General features: G+C 35.0%; 1 protein-coding gene across 6 annotated transcripts in view; it reads right to left on the bottom strand.

Moving 5' to 3' along the window:
* CEP192 (centrosomal protein 192) overlaps nucleotides 1–19,998 on the bottom strand; it is a 132,907-nt gene that overhangs the window by 49,595 nt on the left and 63,314 nt on the right. For 5 of the 6 annotated variants that reach the window (XR_005212162.1, XM_037805595.1, XM_037805598.1 and 2 more), the window contains 5 exons: nucleotides 14,988–15,114; nucleotides 13,944–14,074; nucleotides 6,746–7,571; nucleotides 6,538–6,664; nucleotides 1,304–1,475 (listed from right to left, as the gene is read on the bottom strand). Coding sequence is in view for 5 of the 6 variants with exons in the window: in XM_037805595.1 (XP_037661523.1) it covers nucleotides 1,304–1,475; nucleotides 6,538–6,664; nucleotides 6,746–7,571; nucleotides 13,944–14,074; nucleotides 14,988–15,114 (1,383 nt within the window). In the remaining variant the exon portion in view is untranslated. The remainder of the gene's footprint in view (nucleotides 1–1,303; nucleotides 1,476–6,537; nucleotides 6,665–6,745; nucleotides 7,572–13,943; nucleotides 14,075–14,987; nucleotides 15,115–19,998) is intronic. The other variant, XM_037805599.1, reaches the window with a different exon arrangement.

Here is a 19,998-nt window from a genome sequence, read left to right as displayed (position 1 = left end):
GCTAAATAAAATGTATACACCAATTACATCTCTAAAAACATTTACATTATGGACAATTTTACATATACTTAGCCTTCCCTGACAATTAATTTTGATACTTGGTTTGGAAATTTCTCCTGGACCAAAGTTTTAGAAAGATGCTGAGAGATAAAGACCAGATAATTCGTCTGCTGTCAATAGTAATAAGAGTAATAAACAATAATAACATACACTGAGCACTCGCTAGGTACCAAGCACTGTCCATACATTACTATAGGCCTTATGATTTGTCTGAGGAATTAGCAGAGGGATTGGCTGACTACATAATTCAGCTCTTAACCTCTATGCTAAAGAAAATATAGATTCAATAACTAACAGCAGCTAAATAAAAATAAAGCTTTCAATTAAGTTGGTATAATGTTTTATCCAACACATCATACATTTAGTAACCTATATGGTCTCCTCATAAAGATACATTCAGCTCATTAAAAAACGGATATTGTCACATTCACAAAATATACACATACAAAAACAGATAATCAACTAACACTATTTCCCACATGAATCTCTCCGAGCTCCCTCTCCACCCCCCTATCCCTAACCACCTCTGCCTCCAACCCAGGCACTGCCTCCCGCCTGAGTGACGGCCACAGCCTCACGTCAGAGACTCTGGATTCTACTCCTGCCCCTCATCCCTCCTCCACGCTGCTGCTGGGGTGGGCTTGGAAAACAGCAAAGGAGATCATGTCAGGATCCTGCTGAAAAGCCTCCATCCTCCCACATTTTACATCCAAGGCTCCTCATGGTTTCGTCTCTCCTTTGTTTCCAGCCTCATCTCATACCACTGCCCCATGTACATGACTCACCAGAGCCATTCTGAATGCTTGGAATTCCCCAAATGCAGTGTGCATTTCACTATTCCACATGTTCCTCCATATGTTACTCTGCTTCCTCCCTGCCTAACTCCAAGTCATGCAGAGTGCAGCTTCTGTGCACTGCTCTGTCTTCTGAATTCCCACAGCGCCTGTGCACGTCAACCCCAGAGGGCCTCACTCTGTGCCATCACTTCACAGCGTGTCTTGCATGTGTCCTCCACCAGACTGAGAGCTTTTTGAGGGCAGACTATGAAAGGTCTGTATCTCCAGTGCCAACTCAGCCTGAATGGCTATTTGATCAATACACACATACACTCAGGAACAAAAACATTAATTTCAAAGGTAACACAGCAACACAGAGGTTATCCAGACCTGAATTTGAATCAGACTCACACATCAGTACTTTAGAGTGGAAGCCTGGCATAAAAATTAGAGGAATGCCTTCCTACCTTGTGGTCCTCAAGGCCACCATCCGATGCTGAGGTGGGGTAAGTGCTCTCGCACTCAGGCATGTAAGTCAGCCTGCTCATACTGGCACGTGCACACACCAACTGAGACAGCGCACTCTCACAAGGGGGCTTCAGATGACAACTTGCTGAACCCAAAGACTCTAAAGCAAACCTGAAAGAAAGAAGAAAACCGCAGGCCTCGAGTTACCTACTCCTTTACTTAATTTATCTGCATCAGTGAAAAAATGTTCCTGACTGCCTACAATCTTGTTAATCTAGTCTCTGCCCTGGCTGCCACATATAACTCAACCATGGATTCCAAGAAATAGGAAGTCATAAATCACTGACAGGAAGATAAAGTGGATCATCTTTTGGCTGCATGATTAAGCAGAACCATATAAAAGGTACTGCTTATATATGGTATATATAAAGTACCACATGTAAGGGACATGTATATAAAGTACCATATACAAGGGACGTGTATATATTTAAGCATACTGAAAACCTTAAATATATCTATGTCTCTTGACTCAGATATTCTACATCTAGGAATTTACCCTAAGAAAAAAAATTAATGATAAAAATAAATACTTCACTTTTATAAAAGGATATGTCATTGATATGTCACTACTGAAAATAAAACAGGAAATCTTAAATGTCATATAGGAAGAACTACTGAAAATAAAACAGGAAACCTTAAATGTCATATAGGAAGAACTAGGTTATGGAAATTATGAAACATGAAATAAAACACTAAGCAGCCATCAAAAATCATGCTGTAGAATACTACACCCTTTGATTTAGAAAGATGTTCATGACATATTAAGTTAAAAAAAAAAAGATCAGAAAGCAGTAAGTAGTAAGATTTCACATCTCTTTCTCACACACAGGTTACTTCTGCTTATTCTCTTAGTCAATACTAGTCACAGCACCAACCCAGATTCAAAGAGAGGCGAAATAGCAAGGTCAATTACAAAAGAGCATGTGGGATGGAAAATACTGCTGGAGCCATCACTGGAAACAATTTCCACAGCTACTGAATACTGTGCCATGTGGTTTCTTTAGCATTTAGTTTGACTGTATTTTATTCCATCATATTGGACAGACAGAAAACTCAAATTTCAATTTTGGATTTTTAAAAAGCCCCAAATCAAGATATTATTATCAAAATGCCACTGAGTTTCTAGCCAGTGTAGAGAAATCATTAACCAAATTGCTTCAGTCCTTTTAGCCTCTACATTACATGTACCTACATGGGGCCTGTATGCACATGTATACACACACATACACACTCATACACACATGTGCACACACACGCATACACCACACACACGCACACATACACACTCATACACGCGTGCATACACACACGCATACACACACCGATGACATGACACATGGAAAAACTTCTGAATTATTGGAGTGATGTATTATGTTAGTCTGGCTCTTTGGGCTGAAAGAGACAAATGCATTTAGGTTAAATTACCCTAAGTAATAAGAAGTGAACTGTAGGAAAACCCACGGAAAATAAAAGAACAGAAATTTCTGTTGAAGGTGAGGCATCAAAGGAATCCAAGAACTGCCAAGGTGTGGTCCCACATAGAGACTCAAATGCAGTTCTGAAGTTAGAAGCCCTAACTCAGCATTTCAGACAAGCTGAAAAGTAGCTAGAGGCCAGAAGTCTTAAGAAGCAAAACTTACCAGATAAAGAACATTCATCAGAAAAATGTTGCCATTGAACAGATGAAAATTCTGACCAATATTTTGCCATGAATATAAAAAAACTTAAAGATGCAATCACCTCTCTGAACAATGATCACAAAGCAGAAACACAAGTCATCAAGGAAGAGATAGATGAAGAAATAGAGGAACCAGGAAAAAATGGAATATGGGCTGCCAAGAATACCCCCCCACACACACGTGAAAAAAAAAGGTAGAAGAAAAATATAAAAACCAAAGAAAACAAGAAGAAACTGGAAAATGCACAAAGTAGAACAGGTTGTAAGAAACCCAGGGATCAGAAATAAGAAATGCGACAAAATGAAACAGGAATTATGAAAGTGGGCAGATCACTGAGGTCATGGAATAATGATTTTTGATTGCAAAGAGGTCTACACAAATCTACGCCTGTGACAAAATGACACAGAATTATATGCACATATTGTAACAATGTCAATTCCTGTCTGATATTGTACTATAACTATGGGAGAGATAACCAGCCAGTGGGGGAGACTGGGTGAAGGGTAGAGGAGGCCTCTCTGCACTATCTTTGCAATTTACTGTGAATCTACATTTACTTCAAAATAAATATTTAAAAAAAAGGATTGGAGAGAAAATTAATGCAGAAGCCAAGTGACACAAAGCCCACATATATATCACTAGAGTCCCCAAAGGAAAACAAAACAAAGGAACAGAACCAATTCAAGAAGTAGTTCAAGAAAACTTCTCTTAAATAAAAGAATACTTGAATCCATATATTAAAAAGGTGTACTAGGTGACAGGGAAAAGCAAGCATGAAGAGTCAACACAGAGATACAGTCTAATGAAACTACTAGACTTTAAAGATAATGAATCTTTGGCATACCTTCAAAAAGGCCAAGTCAATTCTAAGACAAAAAGACTTAGGTGAGTCTCAGATTTCCCTCCAACATTCAATGCCAGCAGACAGTAAAGCAAACCCTACAAGAAACTTAAGGAAAGAACATATAAGCCAAAGATTCTGAATGCAGCCATGCTGACTTTCAATTACAAAAGCCTCAGACTAACCTTCGAACATGAGAGAGATTATGGAACTCACTCTCTCGGCCCTTCTTTGAGAAAACTACTACACGATATTCTTCAGTTAATCAAGAGAGGAAATGTCTGGTGATGAGAACTCAGTATATGTAAACATAGAACAAAAGCTAAAACAAGTGTTGGTTATAGTAAGAAATCAAGATGTAAATGTACTGCCTAAGTAGAAATTATATATATATTTTTTAAGTTGAAGGGGAAAAGGAACAGAAAAAATGAATTAAGATCACTAATTATCTCACTGGTAATAGTTGAAGCTAAAACAAGTGATGGATATAGTGAAAAATCACGATGTAAATGCACTGCCTAAGTAGAAATTATTTAATTTTTTTTAAGTTGAAGGGCAAAAGGAAAAGAAAATATGAATAAGATCACTAATTACTGCATTGGTAATAGTTAAAGAACAGCATTTAAAAGCTGGCAAAATGAATACCAGAGTAGATGCATATTTAATGGTACAAAGACAAACACTTAGATAATTATATTGACAAATACTGGGACAGCAAGGAGAAAATTACTCAATTAGATCAATGATGACATGCATCATAGTCAGAACATTCAAATTTGGTTGGGCTAGGTAACTTTTAAGGTCCTTCAAAACATGAAATTAACTGTTAAATAAAAATTGGCTGGGCATCGAGGCCGATTTCAAAGGTGGCATCTGTAAGTAGTTGCCGAAACATGAAAGAACTAAGCTCTCTACTGAGATTTAGCTCTAGCAGGCCCACCCCACATTTCAAATGAGTATGAAAATTTCAATGCTGTTTGGAAAATTGTTAATAGATAACTCTGAAATCCAATATTTTTAAACAAATTAAAACTATATTTTAACATTTTTTATAATTTCATTAGGCAAATTTTCCCTTTTTAAAAAAATCTTTCAATAGAGAAATATAGAAACATCTTTTATAAAGCCCATTAAAGAAAAGACTCCAATTTAATAAAAATAAACTTTCTGCATGGCAAAAAATAAAAGCAAAGTCAAAAACTTTTAAAAATTGGGAATTAGTAACTTAGATCACAAATAAAAGACTATTCATTCTCCCTAATATATAAAGGGCTCCTAGAAACTGAGAAGAAAAAGACAAATGATCTACAAAAAGTAGGCAACAAAGACATATAGATAGTTGATAGAAAAGGAAATACAAACACAGGGTAAAAAATGTTCACTGTTGCATAATAAAAGAAATATGAATTTAAAATTATGCTGAAATAGCATTTTTTTCACCTATAAGACTGTCAACAATCAAAAAGTTTGATAAATACTATGTTGACGGGGATGTGGGAAACTAGGCACTAGGCTAAACTATGGGTAGAAATTTAAAAAGGCACTCGGCTAAACTATGGGTAGAAATTGAAATTAACACCATCTCCATAAAGGGGTTGGACTAATATGAATATGAATGCATATACTTTTTGACCTGGCATTCTCATTTCTGGGAATTTATCCTGGCAGATGTCCAAAGTGACTATATTACACGAGGCTGTAATAAGTAACTTTGTAATAGGAAAACACAAGAAGTGTGTGTAGTACCCACATTGTGTATAAAAAGGTAGGAAAATAAGAATATATATTCATATTTGTTTATACTTGAGTAAAGAATCTATAGAAGGACACCTAAAATAACAGCAGTTCTCTGTGAGGGCACTGGGGATCTAGGAAGGCAAGGAATAGTGGGGGACATGGACACATACACACATATATACAATATTACATTTGAACAATGTAAATTTATAGCCCTTTCTAAAAATTACATTTAAAATAGTTCTCATGACTTGAAGGTAAGAATGTTAAAGCTTGGGTTAAAATCTGTGAAATATTAGGATTCCTATTTTAACCCTTCAAAAAACACCTATCTCAATACTATTAAAAATGTAAATTAATACTATAAGATAGGGAAAAAATTAAATTATCAAAACTTTAAAGTATTATTTAAAATTCTGATCAGAAAACAGCGAGACGGTAAAGAGTGAAAATCTTCAAAACTCTTTTAGAAAATAATATGCCAATATTGAGAGCCTAAAAATATTCTTACTCCCGACTTGGTAATTTTATTTCTAGATATCTAGCTTAAGGAAATCGGTCAAAATACAGAATTTTATGAGCAAAGTTGTTCATATCAACATCATTAAAACAGCAGAAAAACAGTAAGGTATAACTATCCATCAGAAATATCAAATAAACCATGACAGATCCATTATGCAGTCTACAGCATGAACTTTGTTTTAAACATGGAGAATGATTGCTATAACAAGGGAAAAAAATAGAATATAAAAATTTGCACATAAAAATGGCTGAAAGAAATTCACAAAATATTTACAACAGTAACCTCTGAGTAGTGACCCTAACCATGATTAACTTTCTTCTTTATATACTTTTTTCCAAATTTCATATACTGATCAACTACTGTTACGATTTAAAAAAAAAAGTGAACCCCTACCCTGATGAACTTGTTCCAGAAACCTCACTAGGAGAAGAATGACTCAGTGGCGAGGTTGACGGTCTGAAGCTGTCCTGGCCATCCTCTGAGCCGTGATCGCCTTGCTCAGGAGAAGTATCTTTCAAATCTATCAGAAAGGATATTTTTCAATGAGAACAGAAAGAACTCTGTGTAGTTTTGTGAATATAATCAGTTACTTGACACTCACCCACATCTTCAGGTGAGATTATGGAATGTTTATCAAAAGTCACGTGCTTTTCACTGCTGCTTGATTCAATAACATACTCATTTTGCCTCTGATCTTCACTATTAATTTGTATTTGTTCACAATCTTCTAACAGCCAAACAGGTGTTATTTTGGAGTTCCTTACTAATGGATAACCATCAGGTGCTGGAGTGGAATGTGATGTAGGCTTTTCGCCATTACTAACATCTGGTAATTTAGTATCAGTAGAACATGTCACCACATCACCAACCACATTCTCATCTTCTCTTATAGTTGAAAGATTTGAAGAGTTTTGAATTCTGAATGATTCCTGGTTCTCATTCTGTCCATTTTCGCTATAAAAAATAGCTGCTGTTTTTTCTTCTGGTTCCCTTACGCTTATGTTGGTAGCACCTAAATCCCCTGTGTGGAAAGCCTGTGGGGTTTGTTCTTTTGACAAAGATAAATCCCAAATATCAGACACACCACCTCTTGAAAAGTTTTCCAATCCACCTTCACATCTACTAACTTCTGTTTTTTTAAGGTATTTCTCCATATCAAATGCATTGGATTCACTACTTTTTTCTAAATCATAAGGTAAGAAATGAGGCGCAATGGAACAGTCTTTTTGCTTCTCATCTTCCTGAAAAGTCTTATCTCTGGCTTTATTTGAAAGGGCCTTTATCATGGCAGCGAGCTGGGACGGATCGGTGTTAACTGATGCATTTGCGATGGCCGAGGCAATGGTGCTTATCCTAAGCACTGAATCACCATTATCAAGGAACTCGTCTTTGTGCCTTCTGGGTTTGCTGTTCGTGAAGACAGAGGCCTAGAAATGAGAAAATTTAAATCAGATAAATTTACCTCAGATTCATAGACATTTACATATTAGTTTAACTTTCATTTATAAGCACTAATAAGATTTAGCAGCAGGAAGACATCAATGGTATACCAGCTAAATATCCTATCGGAAAAAGACAACTGTTATCAACTTTAATTACATTCTACCAGTATTATTTACAAAATCTGATTGTTCAAAAAAAATCTTCAGGAGTTAAAGAATTCTTAAACTGAATGGAAAACCTACAAATTCTCTAATTAAAACAACAAAAAAAGGGAAGATAATTTAAAACCAAAACTTAAGATATTGAGATGGAGAAGACATTGATCCAGCATGATTGCAAGTGTAAGTCTTGATAATTTAATTGTCAGAATTATTTATAAGCAGGACATAAATGGAAACCACGAAGTAAAAAAAAAAAGAAATTTAATGGGTCCAAAGGCAAAGAAAAAGAAGTTGTATCTAGTGGAGGACTAAAAATCATAAAGAACTAAATATAAATATAAATTCTGTAATTGAAAATACAATACCAAATTAACCTTCTGCTGGCATTCTCAATGCTGTCTTTTATTTCCTTAAATATTTTCAGCAGAGGTACTTCAGATTCTAATAACTCAATTATCTATATTCCCCATGGGTCTCTTTCTGGTGTCTGAAGACCAACTTTCAAACAATGAGAAATGATACAAAGTGCTAAAAGTTGTTTCTAACTTAAAATTCTATACCAAACAAAAACATACTTCAAAAAAAGAAGGTGAAATAAAGACCTTGTTAGAGAAACAAAGAGAATTCTTTACTAGCAAATGCTTACTAAAAAAAACAGTACCAACATTCTTCAAGCAGAAGAAAATTAATCTCAGGTGGATGGTTGTTATGTAACAACAGTAATCATCACCATCAAGTTCTATGTTGTTTAAACAGAGAGAATTAAAATATACAACAATAATGGCTTTTAAGTCTGTCTGGGCATTGGGGAGGGGGGCATAGTAAATGGAGTGTTTTATGATCCTTGTAACGTAGATAAAAAGTTAAAAAAAAAAAAAAAAGGAAGCAATTTATATTAGGCATTAGTAAGCCAAGGAGACTGGTTGTAATTTCTAGGGTATCACTAAAACAACAAGAAAAGTATATATAATTACCAAGTTAATAAAGGAAGAAAATTGGAATAATATGAAATATTTAAACAATAAAAAAAAAAGGAACAAAGCCTGGGTGAGACAAATAGAAAGCAAATAATGAGAAAGGATTCAAAACCCCCACGTAAGGATCAAGTAAACATAAATGTAACTAGAAAGAAAGACTGGGAGATGTCAAAAATACAGTAAAAAAGGAAACCCAACTACATGTTGTTTGAGAGAAATGTCTGAAAGATAAAGATATAGAAAGATTGAAAGTAAATAATGGAAAAAGACATACCATGCAAACAGTAAGCAAAGAAAGCTGTTGCAACTATGTTACTATCAGACTAAAATTAAAGCAAAAATTGTCCCTAGAGACAAAGGGAGGAACACAAAATGATTTTTTATAAAAGGTTCAATTCATGAAAAAGAACAATTCTAATTTGTAGGCACGTAAATACAGCTATGCTAGTTTGAATGTATTATGTCCCCCAAAACACCATTATATTTGATGCAATCTTACATGGGCAGACATGTTAGTGTTGATTAGATTGTAATTCTTTGAGTGTTTCCATGGAGATGTGACCCACCCAACTGTAGGTGACAGCTCTGATTATATAATTTCCATGAAGGTGTGGCCCCGCCCATTCAGCATGGGCCTTGATTAGTTTACTAGAGCACTATATAAGCTCAGACAGAAGAAGTTGGCTTGCTACAGCCAAGAGGGACACTTTGAAGAACACACAGGAGCTGAGAGAGGAGCTGCAGCCTAGAGAGGAACGTCCTGGGAGAAAACCATTTTGAAACCAGAACTTTGGAGCAGATCCAGCCATGTGCCTTCCCAGCTAACAGAGGTTTTCCAGACACCACTGGCCATCCTCCAGTAAAGGTACCCCCTTACATTGCAATTTATGGCCTTAAGACTGTAACTTTGTAACCAAATAAACCCCCTTTAAAAAAACCAATCCATTCCTGGTATTTTGCTTAACGGCAGCATTGGCAAACTGGAACAACAGCCTTGAAATGTTTAAAGCAAATACTGACAGACCCAAAATGAATAATAAATAATCGTAGTGGGAGGTGTTAATGCTTAAGTAACTGAAAGAAGAAGCAAAATAATTTTAAGAATATAGACAGTTTGAGCATGATTTTTAATAAACTTCACCTAAATGAACATACAAAAGACTGCAACCAAGTACAGAAGACATTCCCTTCAAGTGCACAGAAAACAGTTCCAAATATTGACCAGGTGCTGAGCCATAAACCACAAATCACATCTCAACAAACTTCAAACCAACAAACTTCCAAACCAAAAAATGTCTTCTGACCACAATGCAATTGGCTAAGAATCAATATTTTAAAAATTGGAGAATTCCCTAAATGTTTGGAAACTAACCAACACACTTCAAAAAACCCATGGACCAAAATAATCGGAAAACATATTGAACTGAATGATAATGAAAATATGACATATGGGATGAAAACATTGAATGGGATGCAACTAAAGCACTGCTTTCAGGGAAATTTATAATATTCGATACTTAAATTAGAAAAGCAAAATGTCATAAAAATCAATGAGATAATAAGCATCCACCTCAAAAAGTTAAAAAAAAGACAAATGAAATCCGCAGAAAGTAGAAAGAAGGAAATAAAGACCAGAAAACGTGAAACAGAAAACATATGTAATAGAATAAATTTTTTTTTAAATTGAGAGATTAATAAAATTGAGAAATAGCTGGTAAAACTGATCAAGAAAAAGGAAACGAAATAACCAATATTAGAAATAACAGAGACATTGCTTAAAAACTTAAGATATTAAATGATCATGCAGATATTATCATCGACTTCTGGACGATAAATTCTCAAGTTGAAATGAAAGATTACACTTCCTAGAAAACTACAACTTACTAAAACTGATACCAATATTTTAAAAATCTGAATAGTCCTATAACTACTAAAGAAATTGAATCAGCAAAACACATCAAATAAAGAAAATTCTAGATGCAGATGGCTACACCAATGTATTCTACCAAGATCTAATGAAAAACAGTATCAATCTTACAAAAGTTCTCCCAGATAATAGTAAAATAAGACCAACAAAACCTTAATACTAAAACCAAGCAAGGGCAATATAAGAACGAACACTCTTCTCGCTACAGAAGACAGATGCTAAATTCTAAACAAATTGTTAACAACCAAATATATAAAACAGATAATATATCATGACATAAATAGGGTTTATTCCAAGTATAGAAGAATAGTTTAATATTCAAACACTATTTGATGAATTTACCACATTACCAAAAGAAGAGAAAACTTGTTCATTTTGATAGATGAAGAAAAGCATCTGAAAAGATCCAACCTCCTTTCAAGGTAAAAAGACAAAACTAAAAAGAAACAAAAAATCAGAAGAGAATTTTCTTAATCTAAATTAAAAAAAAAAAGAATGTATATAGCAGACATAAAGAGAAAATACTGAAGTTTTCCCACTGAGTCATAGAAACCTAATATCACTTCAATTTAACAATATTCTGAGGTCCAGTCAAGTAAAGGAAGACAAGGGAATAAAAATATAAAAATTAGAAAGGAAGAAATAAAACTGCTATTATTTTCAGGTGATATAACTGTACATTTAGAAAATTTAAAAATCTACATTTAGCAAGGTTGCTAAAGGCGAGGTAAGTATATATTTTTAAAATTATATTTCTGCTTAGCCACAACAAAGAAAATGAAGTTAAGAAAAAGATATTAAAATAAGGTTTCAACAATTTAGGAAGAAGTCTAACAAAAGACATGCAAAAATCTTTATATAAAAAAACCATAAACACAGAGAAATGAAAACTTAAGTAAATGAATATACATATAATTTCCATGGAATAGAACTTTAAATACCATAAAGATGTTAATTTTGCACAGACCATTCTATAGAGTAAATAAAATCCCATTCAAAAATACAATAAGGCTTGTTAAAATTGGTTGGTTGCTATGTGGAATCTAATAATCTGATTTTTAAAAATATGAAAATGAAAAGGGCTGAGACTAGCTGAGTACTTGTTAAAGAAAAATAAGATGGGAAGATTTGCTCTCCTACACGTCAAAACTTATTATAAAGCCACATTATTGCAATAGTGACATTCATTTGTTCTCCCTCAAGTAAAAAAACTTTTCCTTTTCCTAAGCCATCTCTGCAAATAACTCACTACACTCCCCCCTATGTGGGTCATGACTCCCAGGGGTGTAAGTCCCCTGGCAATGTGGGACATGACTCCCAGGGATGAGCCTGGCCCTGGCATTGCGGGGTTGAGAATGCCTTCTTGACCAAAAGGGAGAAAAGAAATGAAGCAAAATACTTAAGTTTCAGTGGCTGAGAGATTTCAAATAGAGTAGAGAGGTCATTCTGGAGGTTATTCTTATGCATTATATAGATATTTTTTATTAGTTTCTGGTATATTAGAATAGCTAGAAGGAAATACCTGAAACTGTTGAACTGTAATTCAGTAGCCTTGATCCTTGATGATGACTGTATTAACTATATAGCTTTTATCGTGTAACCACATGATTGTGAAAACCGCAGGACTGACACTCCCATACCCAGTGTATGGGCAGATGAGTAATAAAGACAAACACATATAAATAAGGGGGGTGGGGATAAGAGGTATGGGATGTTTGGGATGTTTTTGGTGTTCTTTTTTATTTTTTAGTAATGAAATGTTCAAAAATTGATTGTGAAATGAATAGAATGAATGAATAAGTTCTTTGGTTCTTTATTCTATTGTTACCTTGTTGTTGTTCAATTTATGTAAGGCATTTATGTACTTAGGATAGGTCTCATTTGCTGTCATAACTACAAATCCTTTGTCACCGTTTTGTCTTTTTTTTTTTTTTGCACATACCGAAATACATTTTTACACACACATACACAAAATTGATTGTGGTGATGAACGCACAACTATATGATGATACTGTGAGCCACTGACAGTACACTTGGGATGGATTACATAGTGTGTGCATATATCACAGTAAAATTGCATTATAAAAAAGGCCACATTATTTAACAGGGTCATACTGACACAAGAGAGACAAAGTGACCAAAGAAACAGAATAGAGAATCCAAAAATAGATCCATACATTAAATGGATATTTCATTTATGACAAAGCTGGCAAATAACAGAAACATGGAAAGGGTAACCTCATCAATAAATAACAATACCATTTAAAGAGTGAAAAGACAAGTCATAGATGGGAAAACATGTGAAACACTTGTAACTGACAAAGGCTCCTATCAAGAATATGAAAACAACTTCTACAAATCGATATGACAAATGATCTATTACAAGAATGCACAAGAGACTCTAACAAGAACTTCACAAAAGAAGTTTTCCAACAAGCATAAAAGTAACCAACCCCAATAGTAATCAGGAAAATGCAAACTAAAACTAAAAGGAGGTAGCAGTGCACACCTGGCAGAGAGACCAACAATACCAGGTGCTGGTGAAGTGGTGCTCTACCAGGATCATCACACAAGCTAGAAGGAACCTAAACTGGTAAAATCACTGAAAAAAACCCTATGCCAAATCTGCCAAGGTTGAAGGTAAGCAAACCCCATAGCCCAACAACTCCACTCTTTAGTATATACCTTGGATAAATGCATGCACACTGTCAACAAAACAGATACTAGGATGTTCAGAGAGCATTATTTTATAATTGCCCCACACAGGAAATATCCAAAATGTCCATCAACAGACTAGATACACAAAATTCTGAATATTCATATAATAAGATACAATGCATAAGGAAAATAAGTAAGCTTCTGTAATACTCAACAATATAGTTGAATCTCACAAACACTAGGTAAAGTGAAATAAATTTTTAAAAAGATTATATAATATTGGATTTCTTTAACACAAAGTATAAAAACAGGTGAAATAATTACCGAGTTAGAAATCACAGCACTAAGGGAGGTGTGAATGCTTTCTGTCTTGACCTGGGGTGTACACTGGAGTACAATTTGTGAGAATCCAATGAGGTGTAAATTTATAAATAAGTTATAAATTCTTTTATGTGCCTATTAAACAATGATAAAAATGTTTTAAAAAATTTTAAAGGACCCTTGTAATAAAATTGAAACAACAAAAAAAAGTTAAATTGCATACTGCATATATTTTTCACATGCCCTTGTCTTGATCTTATAAAAGAACTGACAACTTGATTTTAGCTTTCCTTCATGAAAAGCACAAAATACCTCTATTTTGCCTTTATCAGCAATTAGTGTCACATCATTTTCATCCACTTCTGAAGTATTCTCTAGTCCTTCAAACTGAAGTGTAACTGATCCTTCACTGAGCTGTGTCTTAGATTGCTCATTTAAATCTCCTGTAGAAAATACAGAATATTCAATTTACAAATATGCACTATCTTGCAGAAACTGGATATGGTCCAGTCAAAATATTAAACACCAGGGAAAAAGTCCTTTTACCCCAAATATCATCAGTTAGGCTCACAAAATTTGTTTAAAAGTGTAGTGACCAGGACAAAGGACAAAAACACTGTTAACTTGGCTCAACTGTGCAAAGTCTAAACTCTGAAGGAAAACTGTAGATTTTAATCTCTTCCTTGAAAATACTCACACAGACTTAGTATTTTTCAGCTTTAAACATTTCATAAATATAAATAAGTTCAGCTCAAAAGCAAGTACTACTTTACAGCAACAGAAAATCAACTACCTATACAGACACAGTATTCCATCTCCCTTGTTGGAATACAGCTTCTTTAAGGAAGTATGCAAATTTTGGACAAATTTATATGATACACAGCAACAGGAAATATACCAGCAAAAAGTAGGTGCTCAGCAATTGTGTTCTGGCCAAGAAAATTTCATTTTAAATGTCACAGATTTTTATAAGTATTTATAGTACATAGATTATCATAGCGTAAATCTCAAAACACCTCTTAAAAAGTTCACCTAAATAATAAATATATCTATAATTCACTAACTCAGTAGTTGACAAGGCCAAAGTAAAATAGCCCAATTGAACACATTATTTCATTTACTTTGGTTTTTACGAAAGGATTTATGTGGATTTTGTCCAACTTGTTTCCATGTTAGATTGAGAAGTGTAAGTGTGATTACATATGAATCAAATCTATAACCAACACTGAAAAAATTAAAAGCAGTATGTACATTTTCACTTACAAAGGACACAATCAAGCAACCACTAAGACACAGGTTAAAAGGGGAAGAAAAAAAACAGGTTCCTAAAAACCCCTTCATTATTTAATCTATTACCTGAAACTAGATCATGGTTAAGATGACCCGTTTCTTTTTCCAAGTCGCTTCTTGAGACATCAGATTTTCTTATTAAAGCAACAGGTTCTCTCTTCTCCGGTGATCTTATAAAATAACCAAATGATGGCTACAAAATAATTAAATGTAAATTGTTTCCATAATTTACAACTGCTTTCAGAAATTGAGATGATTTTATCTCAATTTCAGTAACCTAATTGACTTCAACATACTAAATACATCTGTTCTTTCCACTTAATCTTAAACTACTAAAGATGAGATTAAATAATGCAAAGCTATTTTAATGACCAGAATACTTTCAAATAACATGCCCGTAAGAATTCCCAATTAAAACAACTAAGAAATGACACTCTACTCCTTCAACAATTATTACTACACACCTACTATGTGCCTGAAAGTGGCCTATCCTCAGTGACATATCATGGAGAGGAAAAAAAGGTAAAAATTCCACCCTTCTAAGGAATTACAATACAAGGATATTTCATTTTATGGGATAAATATCTTAAAAATCTCTATTAACATTAGGTATGAGCCAAGTGACATGTGCAAGATGGCAGAGGAGGCAGCTCCAGGCTCCAGGACTTCCACAGTAACATCAAAAACAAGCAAAGGTGATGTTATCAACTTGGCAATAAGACATCCTGTAAGAAAAAACCTCCCCAGAGACTCAACAAATCACAGGACAAATCCCACTCGCTCAGAATTCTGGAGGACGGTAAAGACCGGAGAAAGACTCTACAAATGCTGAATTGAAAGAAGAAAAAAAAGAAAGAAAAACATCAAGTAAGAAATTTCCGTCCAGAACTGTCAGTTCACTTCCCTCCTGCTCGCTCAGTCCTGAGCAGCATGGGAGTCACAGAGGCAGCACAGCCCGCATCCCTCCCTCTGGGGACACACACTACAGCAAGTCAGAACCCCATGCATATCCAGACACAGGGTCCCAGGGCAGAACACAAGCCGCTGAAGACTGTTGCGTACAAAAGGGCTTGGGGTAGAAAGGCTGGCAAGTACTCCAGATGCTCAATCCAGTTTCTGTTGGCTGGACCATCTAAACGCAAAACAGATTTTTCTGGAGTAACCCACCTTTCTGGGTGGACTCACCTGGCTCCCTGGGGTAGGATACCCTAATGGGAAGACACATGAGGGAGAAAAAGCTCACAGAGAAAAAATAAGGGGGGTGGGAGGGTTTAAACCAAATAACTGTAAAACAAGAGGGCCCAAGAACTGAGAAGTGTAAGTAAAGGGGGCACTGAGTGAGGAAGAGAATTTAAACAAATGATAGGGGATGGGGAGAAAACGATCCACAAAAATGAACAGAACAGATCAAAATTCCTGGAGAAGGAAAAGAGTATAGGAAGCTTTCTCATGGAAGAGAAACAACTACACAAAAATTGCAATCTTAAAAATTAAACCACATGTCCAGGGCAAGAATCAAATGAAGGAGAAGTGAGAAAACTGATCAGTTAAAAACGGGCTATTCTAAAGGTGTAAAATAAGTTGGGCCAAGCAACAAAGAAGAGCCTTAACACAAAAATCAATCAACAATAAAACCCTAGACACAAGGGAGAAACTGCCCTTCAGAGTTAACACATCAAGATAATCATACTACTAGACATGATCAAAAATTACATGCTGTAGTAAGAAACATGAAGATACGGCTCAGTCAAGAGACCAAATTAAAACTCCTGACGGGACAATGAATTTGGAACAACTAATAAAGAAGTTGAAGCAAATCTACCAAATGAATTCAATGAGATAAAGAAAAATATGTATACAGAGATAAAGGATATCAAGAAGACGATGTGTGAGCATAAAGAATTTGAAACTATAAAAAGAAACAACAAATTATGGGGATTAAAGGCACAATAGTAGAGATTTCAACTAGAACTGTAGAGCAATAGAGAAGAGTCAATAAAACCAAACGTTGGTTCATTCAGAAGATATTAGCCAGACTGACAATGACAAAAAGAGAAGATGTTGATAAATAAAATCAGAAATGGGGGAGGGGGAGTCATTACAACAGACCCCAAAGAAAGAAAAGAGATAATAAGAGGATACTATGAACAACTATATGTCAACAAACTAGACAACTTAGATGAAATGTACAATTTCTCAGAAACACACAAACAACCTATACTGACTTGGGAAGAAACAGAAAATCTCAACAAACCAATCACAAATAAAGAGATTAAATCAGTCATCAAAAACCCACCAAAAAAGAAAGCCCCAGGACCAGACAGCTTCACAGTAGAATTCTGGCAAGCTTTCCAAGAGGAAGTAAAACCATTTCTGCTCAAATTCTTCCAAAAAAATTAAAGAAAAGGGAACATTACCTAACTTGTACTATGAAGCCAATATCACCCTAATATCAAAGCCTGATAAAATACTACAGGTAAAGAAAAATAGGCACCAATCGCTCTAATTAATATAGGTGCAAATATCCTCAACAAAATAAATGCAAATGAATCCAACAACACATTAAAAGAATTACACACCACAACCAAATGGGGTTTATTCCAGATATGCAAGGGTGGTTCAACACGAGAAAATCAATTGGTATACACCACATCAATAAATCAAAAGGGAAAAACCACATGATCAACTTGACTGATGGAGAAAAGCAATCTGACAAAACTAAGCATTCTTTCTTGATAAAAACAATTCAAAAGGTAGGAATTGAAGGAAACTTCCTTAACACGATAATGGGTATATATGAAAAACCCACAGCTAACACCATACTCAAGGGTGAAAGACTGAAATCTTTTCCTCTAAGATCAAGAACAGTACAAGGATGCCCACTGTCATTGTTATTCAGCACTGTACTAGAAGTTCTAGCTAGACCAATTAGGCAAGAAAAAGAAATAAAAGGCATCCAAACTAGAAAGGAAGAAGTAAAACTTTCACTGTTTGCAGATGACATGATCCTGTATTTAGAAAATCCAGGAAAAACAATGACAAAGCTACTTGAGCTAATAAACAAGTTCAGCAAAGTGACAGGATACAAGATCAACATGCAAAAATAAGTAGGGTTTCTATACACTAGTAATGAGCTATCCTTGGAGGTAATCAAGAAAAAGATTCCATTCACAATAGCAGATAAAACAATCAAATATCCAGGAACTACAAAATATAGCTAAAAGAAATCAAAGTCCTAAATAAATGGATGGACATTCTGTGTTCATGGATTGGCAGGCTAAATGTCACAAGCATGTCAATTTACTTAAATTGATGTACAGATTCAATGCAATACCAATCAAAATTCCAAAAACCTACTTTGCAGAATTGGAAAAGTTAGTTATCAAATTTATTTGGAAGGGAAAGGGGCCTTGAATAGCCAAAAACATCCTGAAAAAGAATTAAGAGGGAGGACTCACACTTCCTGACTTTAAAGCTTATTATAAGGCCAGTGGTCAAAACAGCATGGTACTAGCAAAAAGACAGACACAGTGATCAACAGAATCAAACTGGAGAGTTCAGAAATAGACCCTCAGATCTATGGTCAACTAATTTTTGACACAGCTCCCAACTCCACTCAACTGGGACTCTTCAATAAATGGTGTTAGGAGAACTGGATATCCATATATAAAGGAAAGAAAGAGGACCCCTATCTCACATCCTATACAAAATTAACTCTAAGTGGGTCACAGGCCTAAACATAAGAGCCTGTACCATAAAACTCCTAGAAGGAAATACAGGGCAACATATTCAAGACCTAGTGATAGGAGGTAGCTTCTCAGACCTTACACCCAAAGCACAAGCAACAAAAGAAAAAATAGATAAATGAGACTTTCTCAAAGCTGAATACTTCTGTGCGTCAAAGGCTGTTGTTGAAAGGGTGAAAAGGCAGCCAACTCCAGGGAAGAAAATATTTGGAAACCACATATCTGATAAGGATTTGATATCCAGAATATACAAAGAAATCCTACAACTCAACAATAAAAAGACAAACAACCCAATCAAAAAACAGGCAAAAGACATAGACAGTTTTCCAAAGAGGAATACAAATAGCTAAAAAGCACATGAAAAGATGCTCATCTTCACTAGCTTTTGGAGAAAGGCAAATCAAAACCAGAATGAGGTGCCATTTCATACCCACTACAGTGGCCGCTATTAAACAAACAGGAAAATACAGGTGTTGGAGAGGATGTGGAGAAATAGGAAAACTTATTCACTGCTGATGGGAACGTCAAATGTTACAGTCACTGTGGAAGATGGTTTGGCAGTTCCTCAGAAAATTGAATATGGAGCTGACTTATGATCTGGCAATCGCACTACTCAGGACATACCCAGAAGATCTGAAAGCAGGGACACAAACAGACATTTGCACACCAATGCTCATAGCTGCATTATTCACAATTGCCAAAGACGGAAACAACACAAGTGTCCATCAATCGATGAATGGATAAACAAAATGTGGTATATATATATACAATGGAATATTATTCAGCAGTAAGAAGGAATGAATTATGAAGCATGCGAAAAATGGATGAACCTAGAGAACATTATGCTAAGTGAAATAAGTCAGACACAAATGTACAGTGTTTTATTTCACTAATATGAACCAATTATAATGTATAAACTCACAGTCATCAAATCTAGAATATAGGTTACCAGGAGATAGAATGAGGCTAGACAATGGGGAGCAGCTGCTTAATATGTGCAGAATGTTTAATTAGGTTGCACTTAAATGTTTGGAAATGGACAGAGAAGATGGTGGCATGTTATTGTCAGCATAATTAATAGTGCTTAATTGTACGTCAGTATGGTTAAAAGTGGTTGTTTAGAGTCATGTATGTCACCAGAAGTAAAGATGGATGTTAAAATATGGAAGGTGTAACACAGCGAACCTGGTAATGGACAATGACTGTGATTAACACTACAAATACACATAAATTCTTTCATGAACCAGAGCAAACATACGACACTTTTACAAGGAGTTAATAACAGAGAGGTATATGTAAAAAAATGTTCCTATTGCAGGCTATGGATTATA

Source organism: Choloepus didactylus, chromosome 16 (assembly GCF_015220235.1).
Source record: "Choloepus didactylus isolate mChoDid1 chromosome 16, mChoDid1.pri, whole genome shotgun sequence".
NCBI classification, from domain to species: Eukaryota; Metazoa; Chordata; class Mammalia; order Pilosa; family Megalonychidae; genus Choloepus; species Choloepus didactylus.
This window is presented reverse-complemented; position numbering and strand designations above follow the sequence as displayed.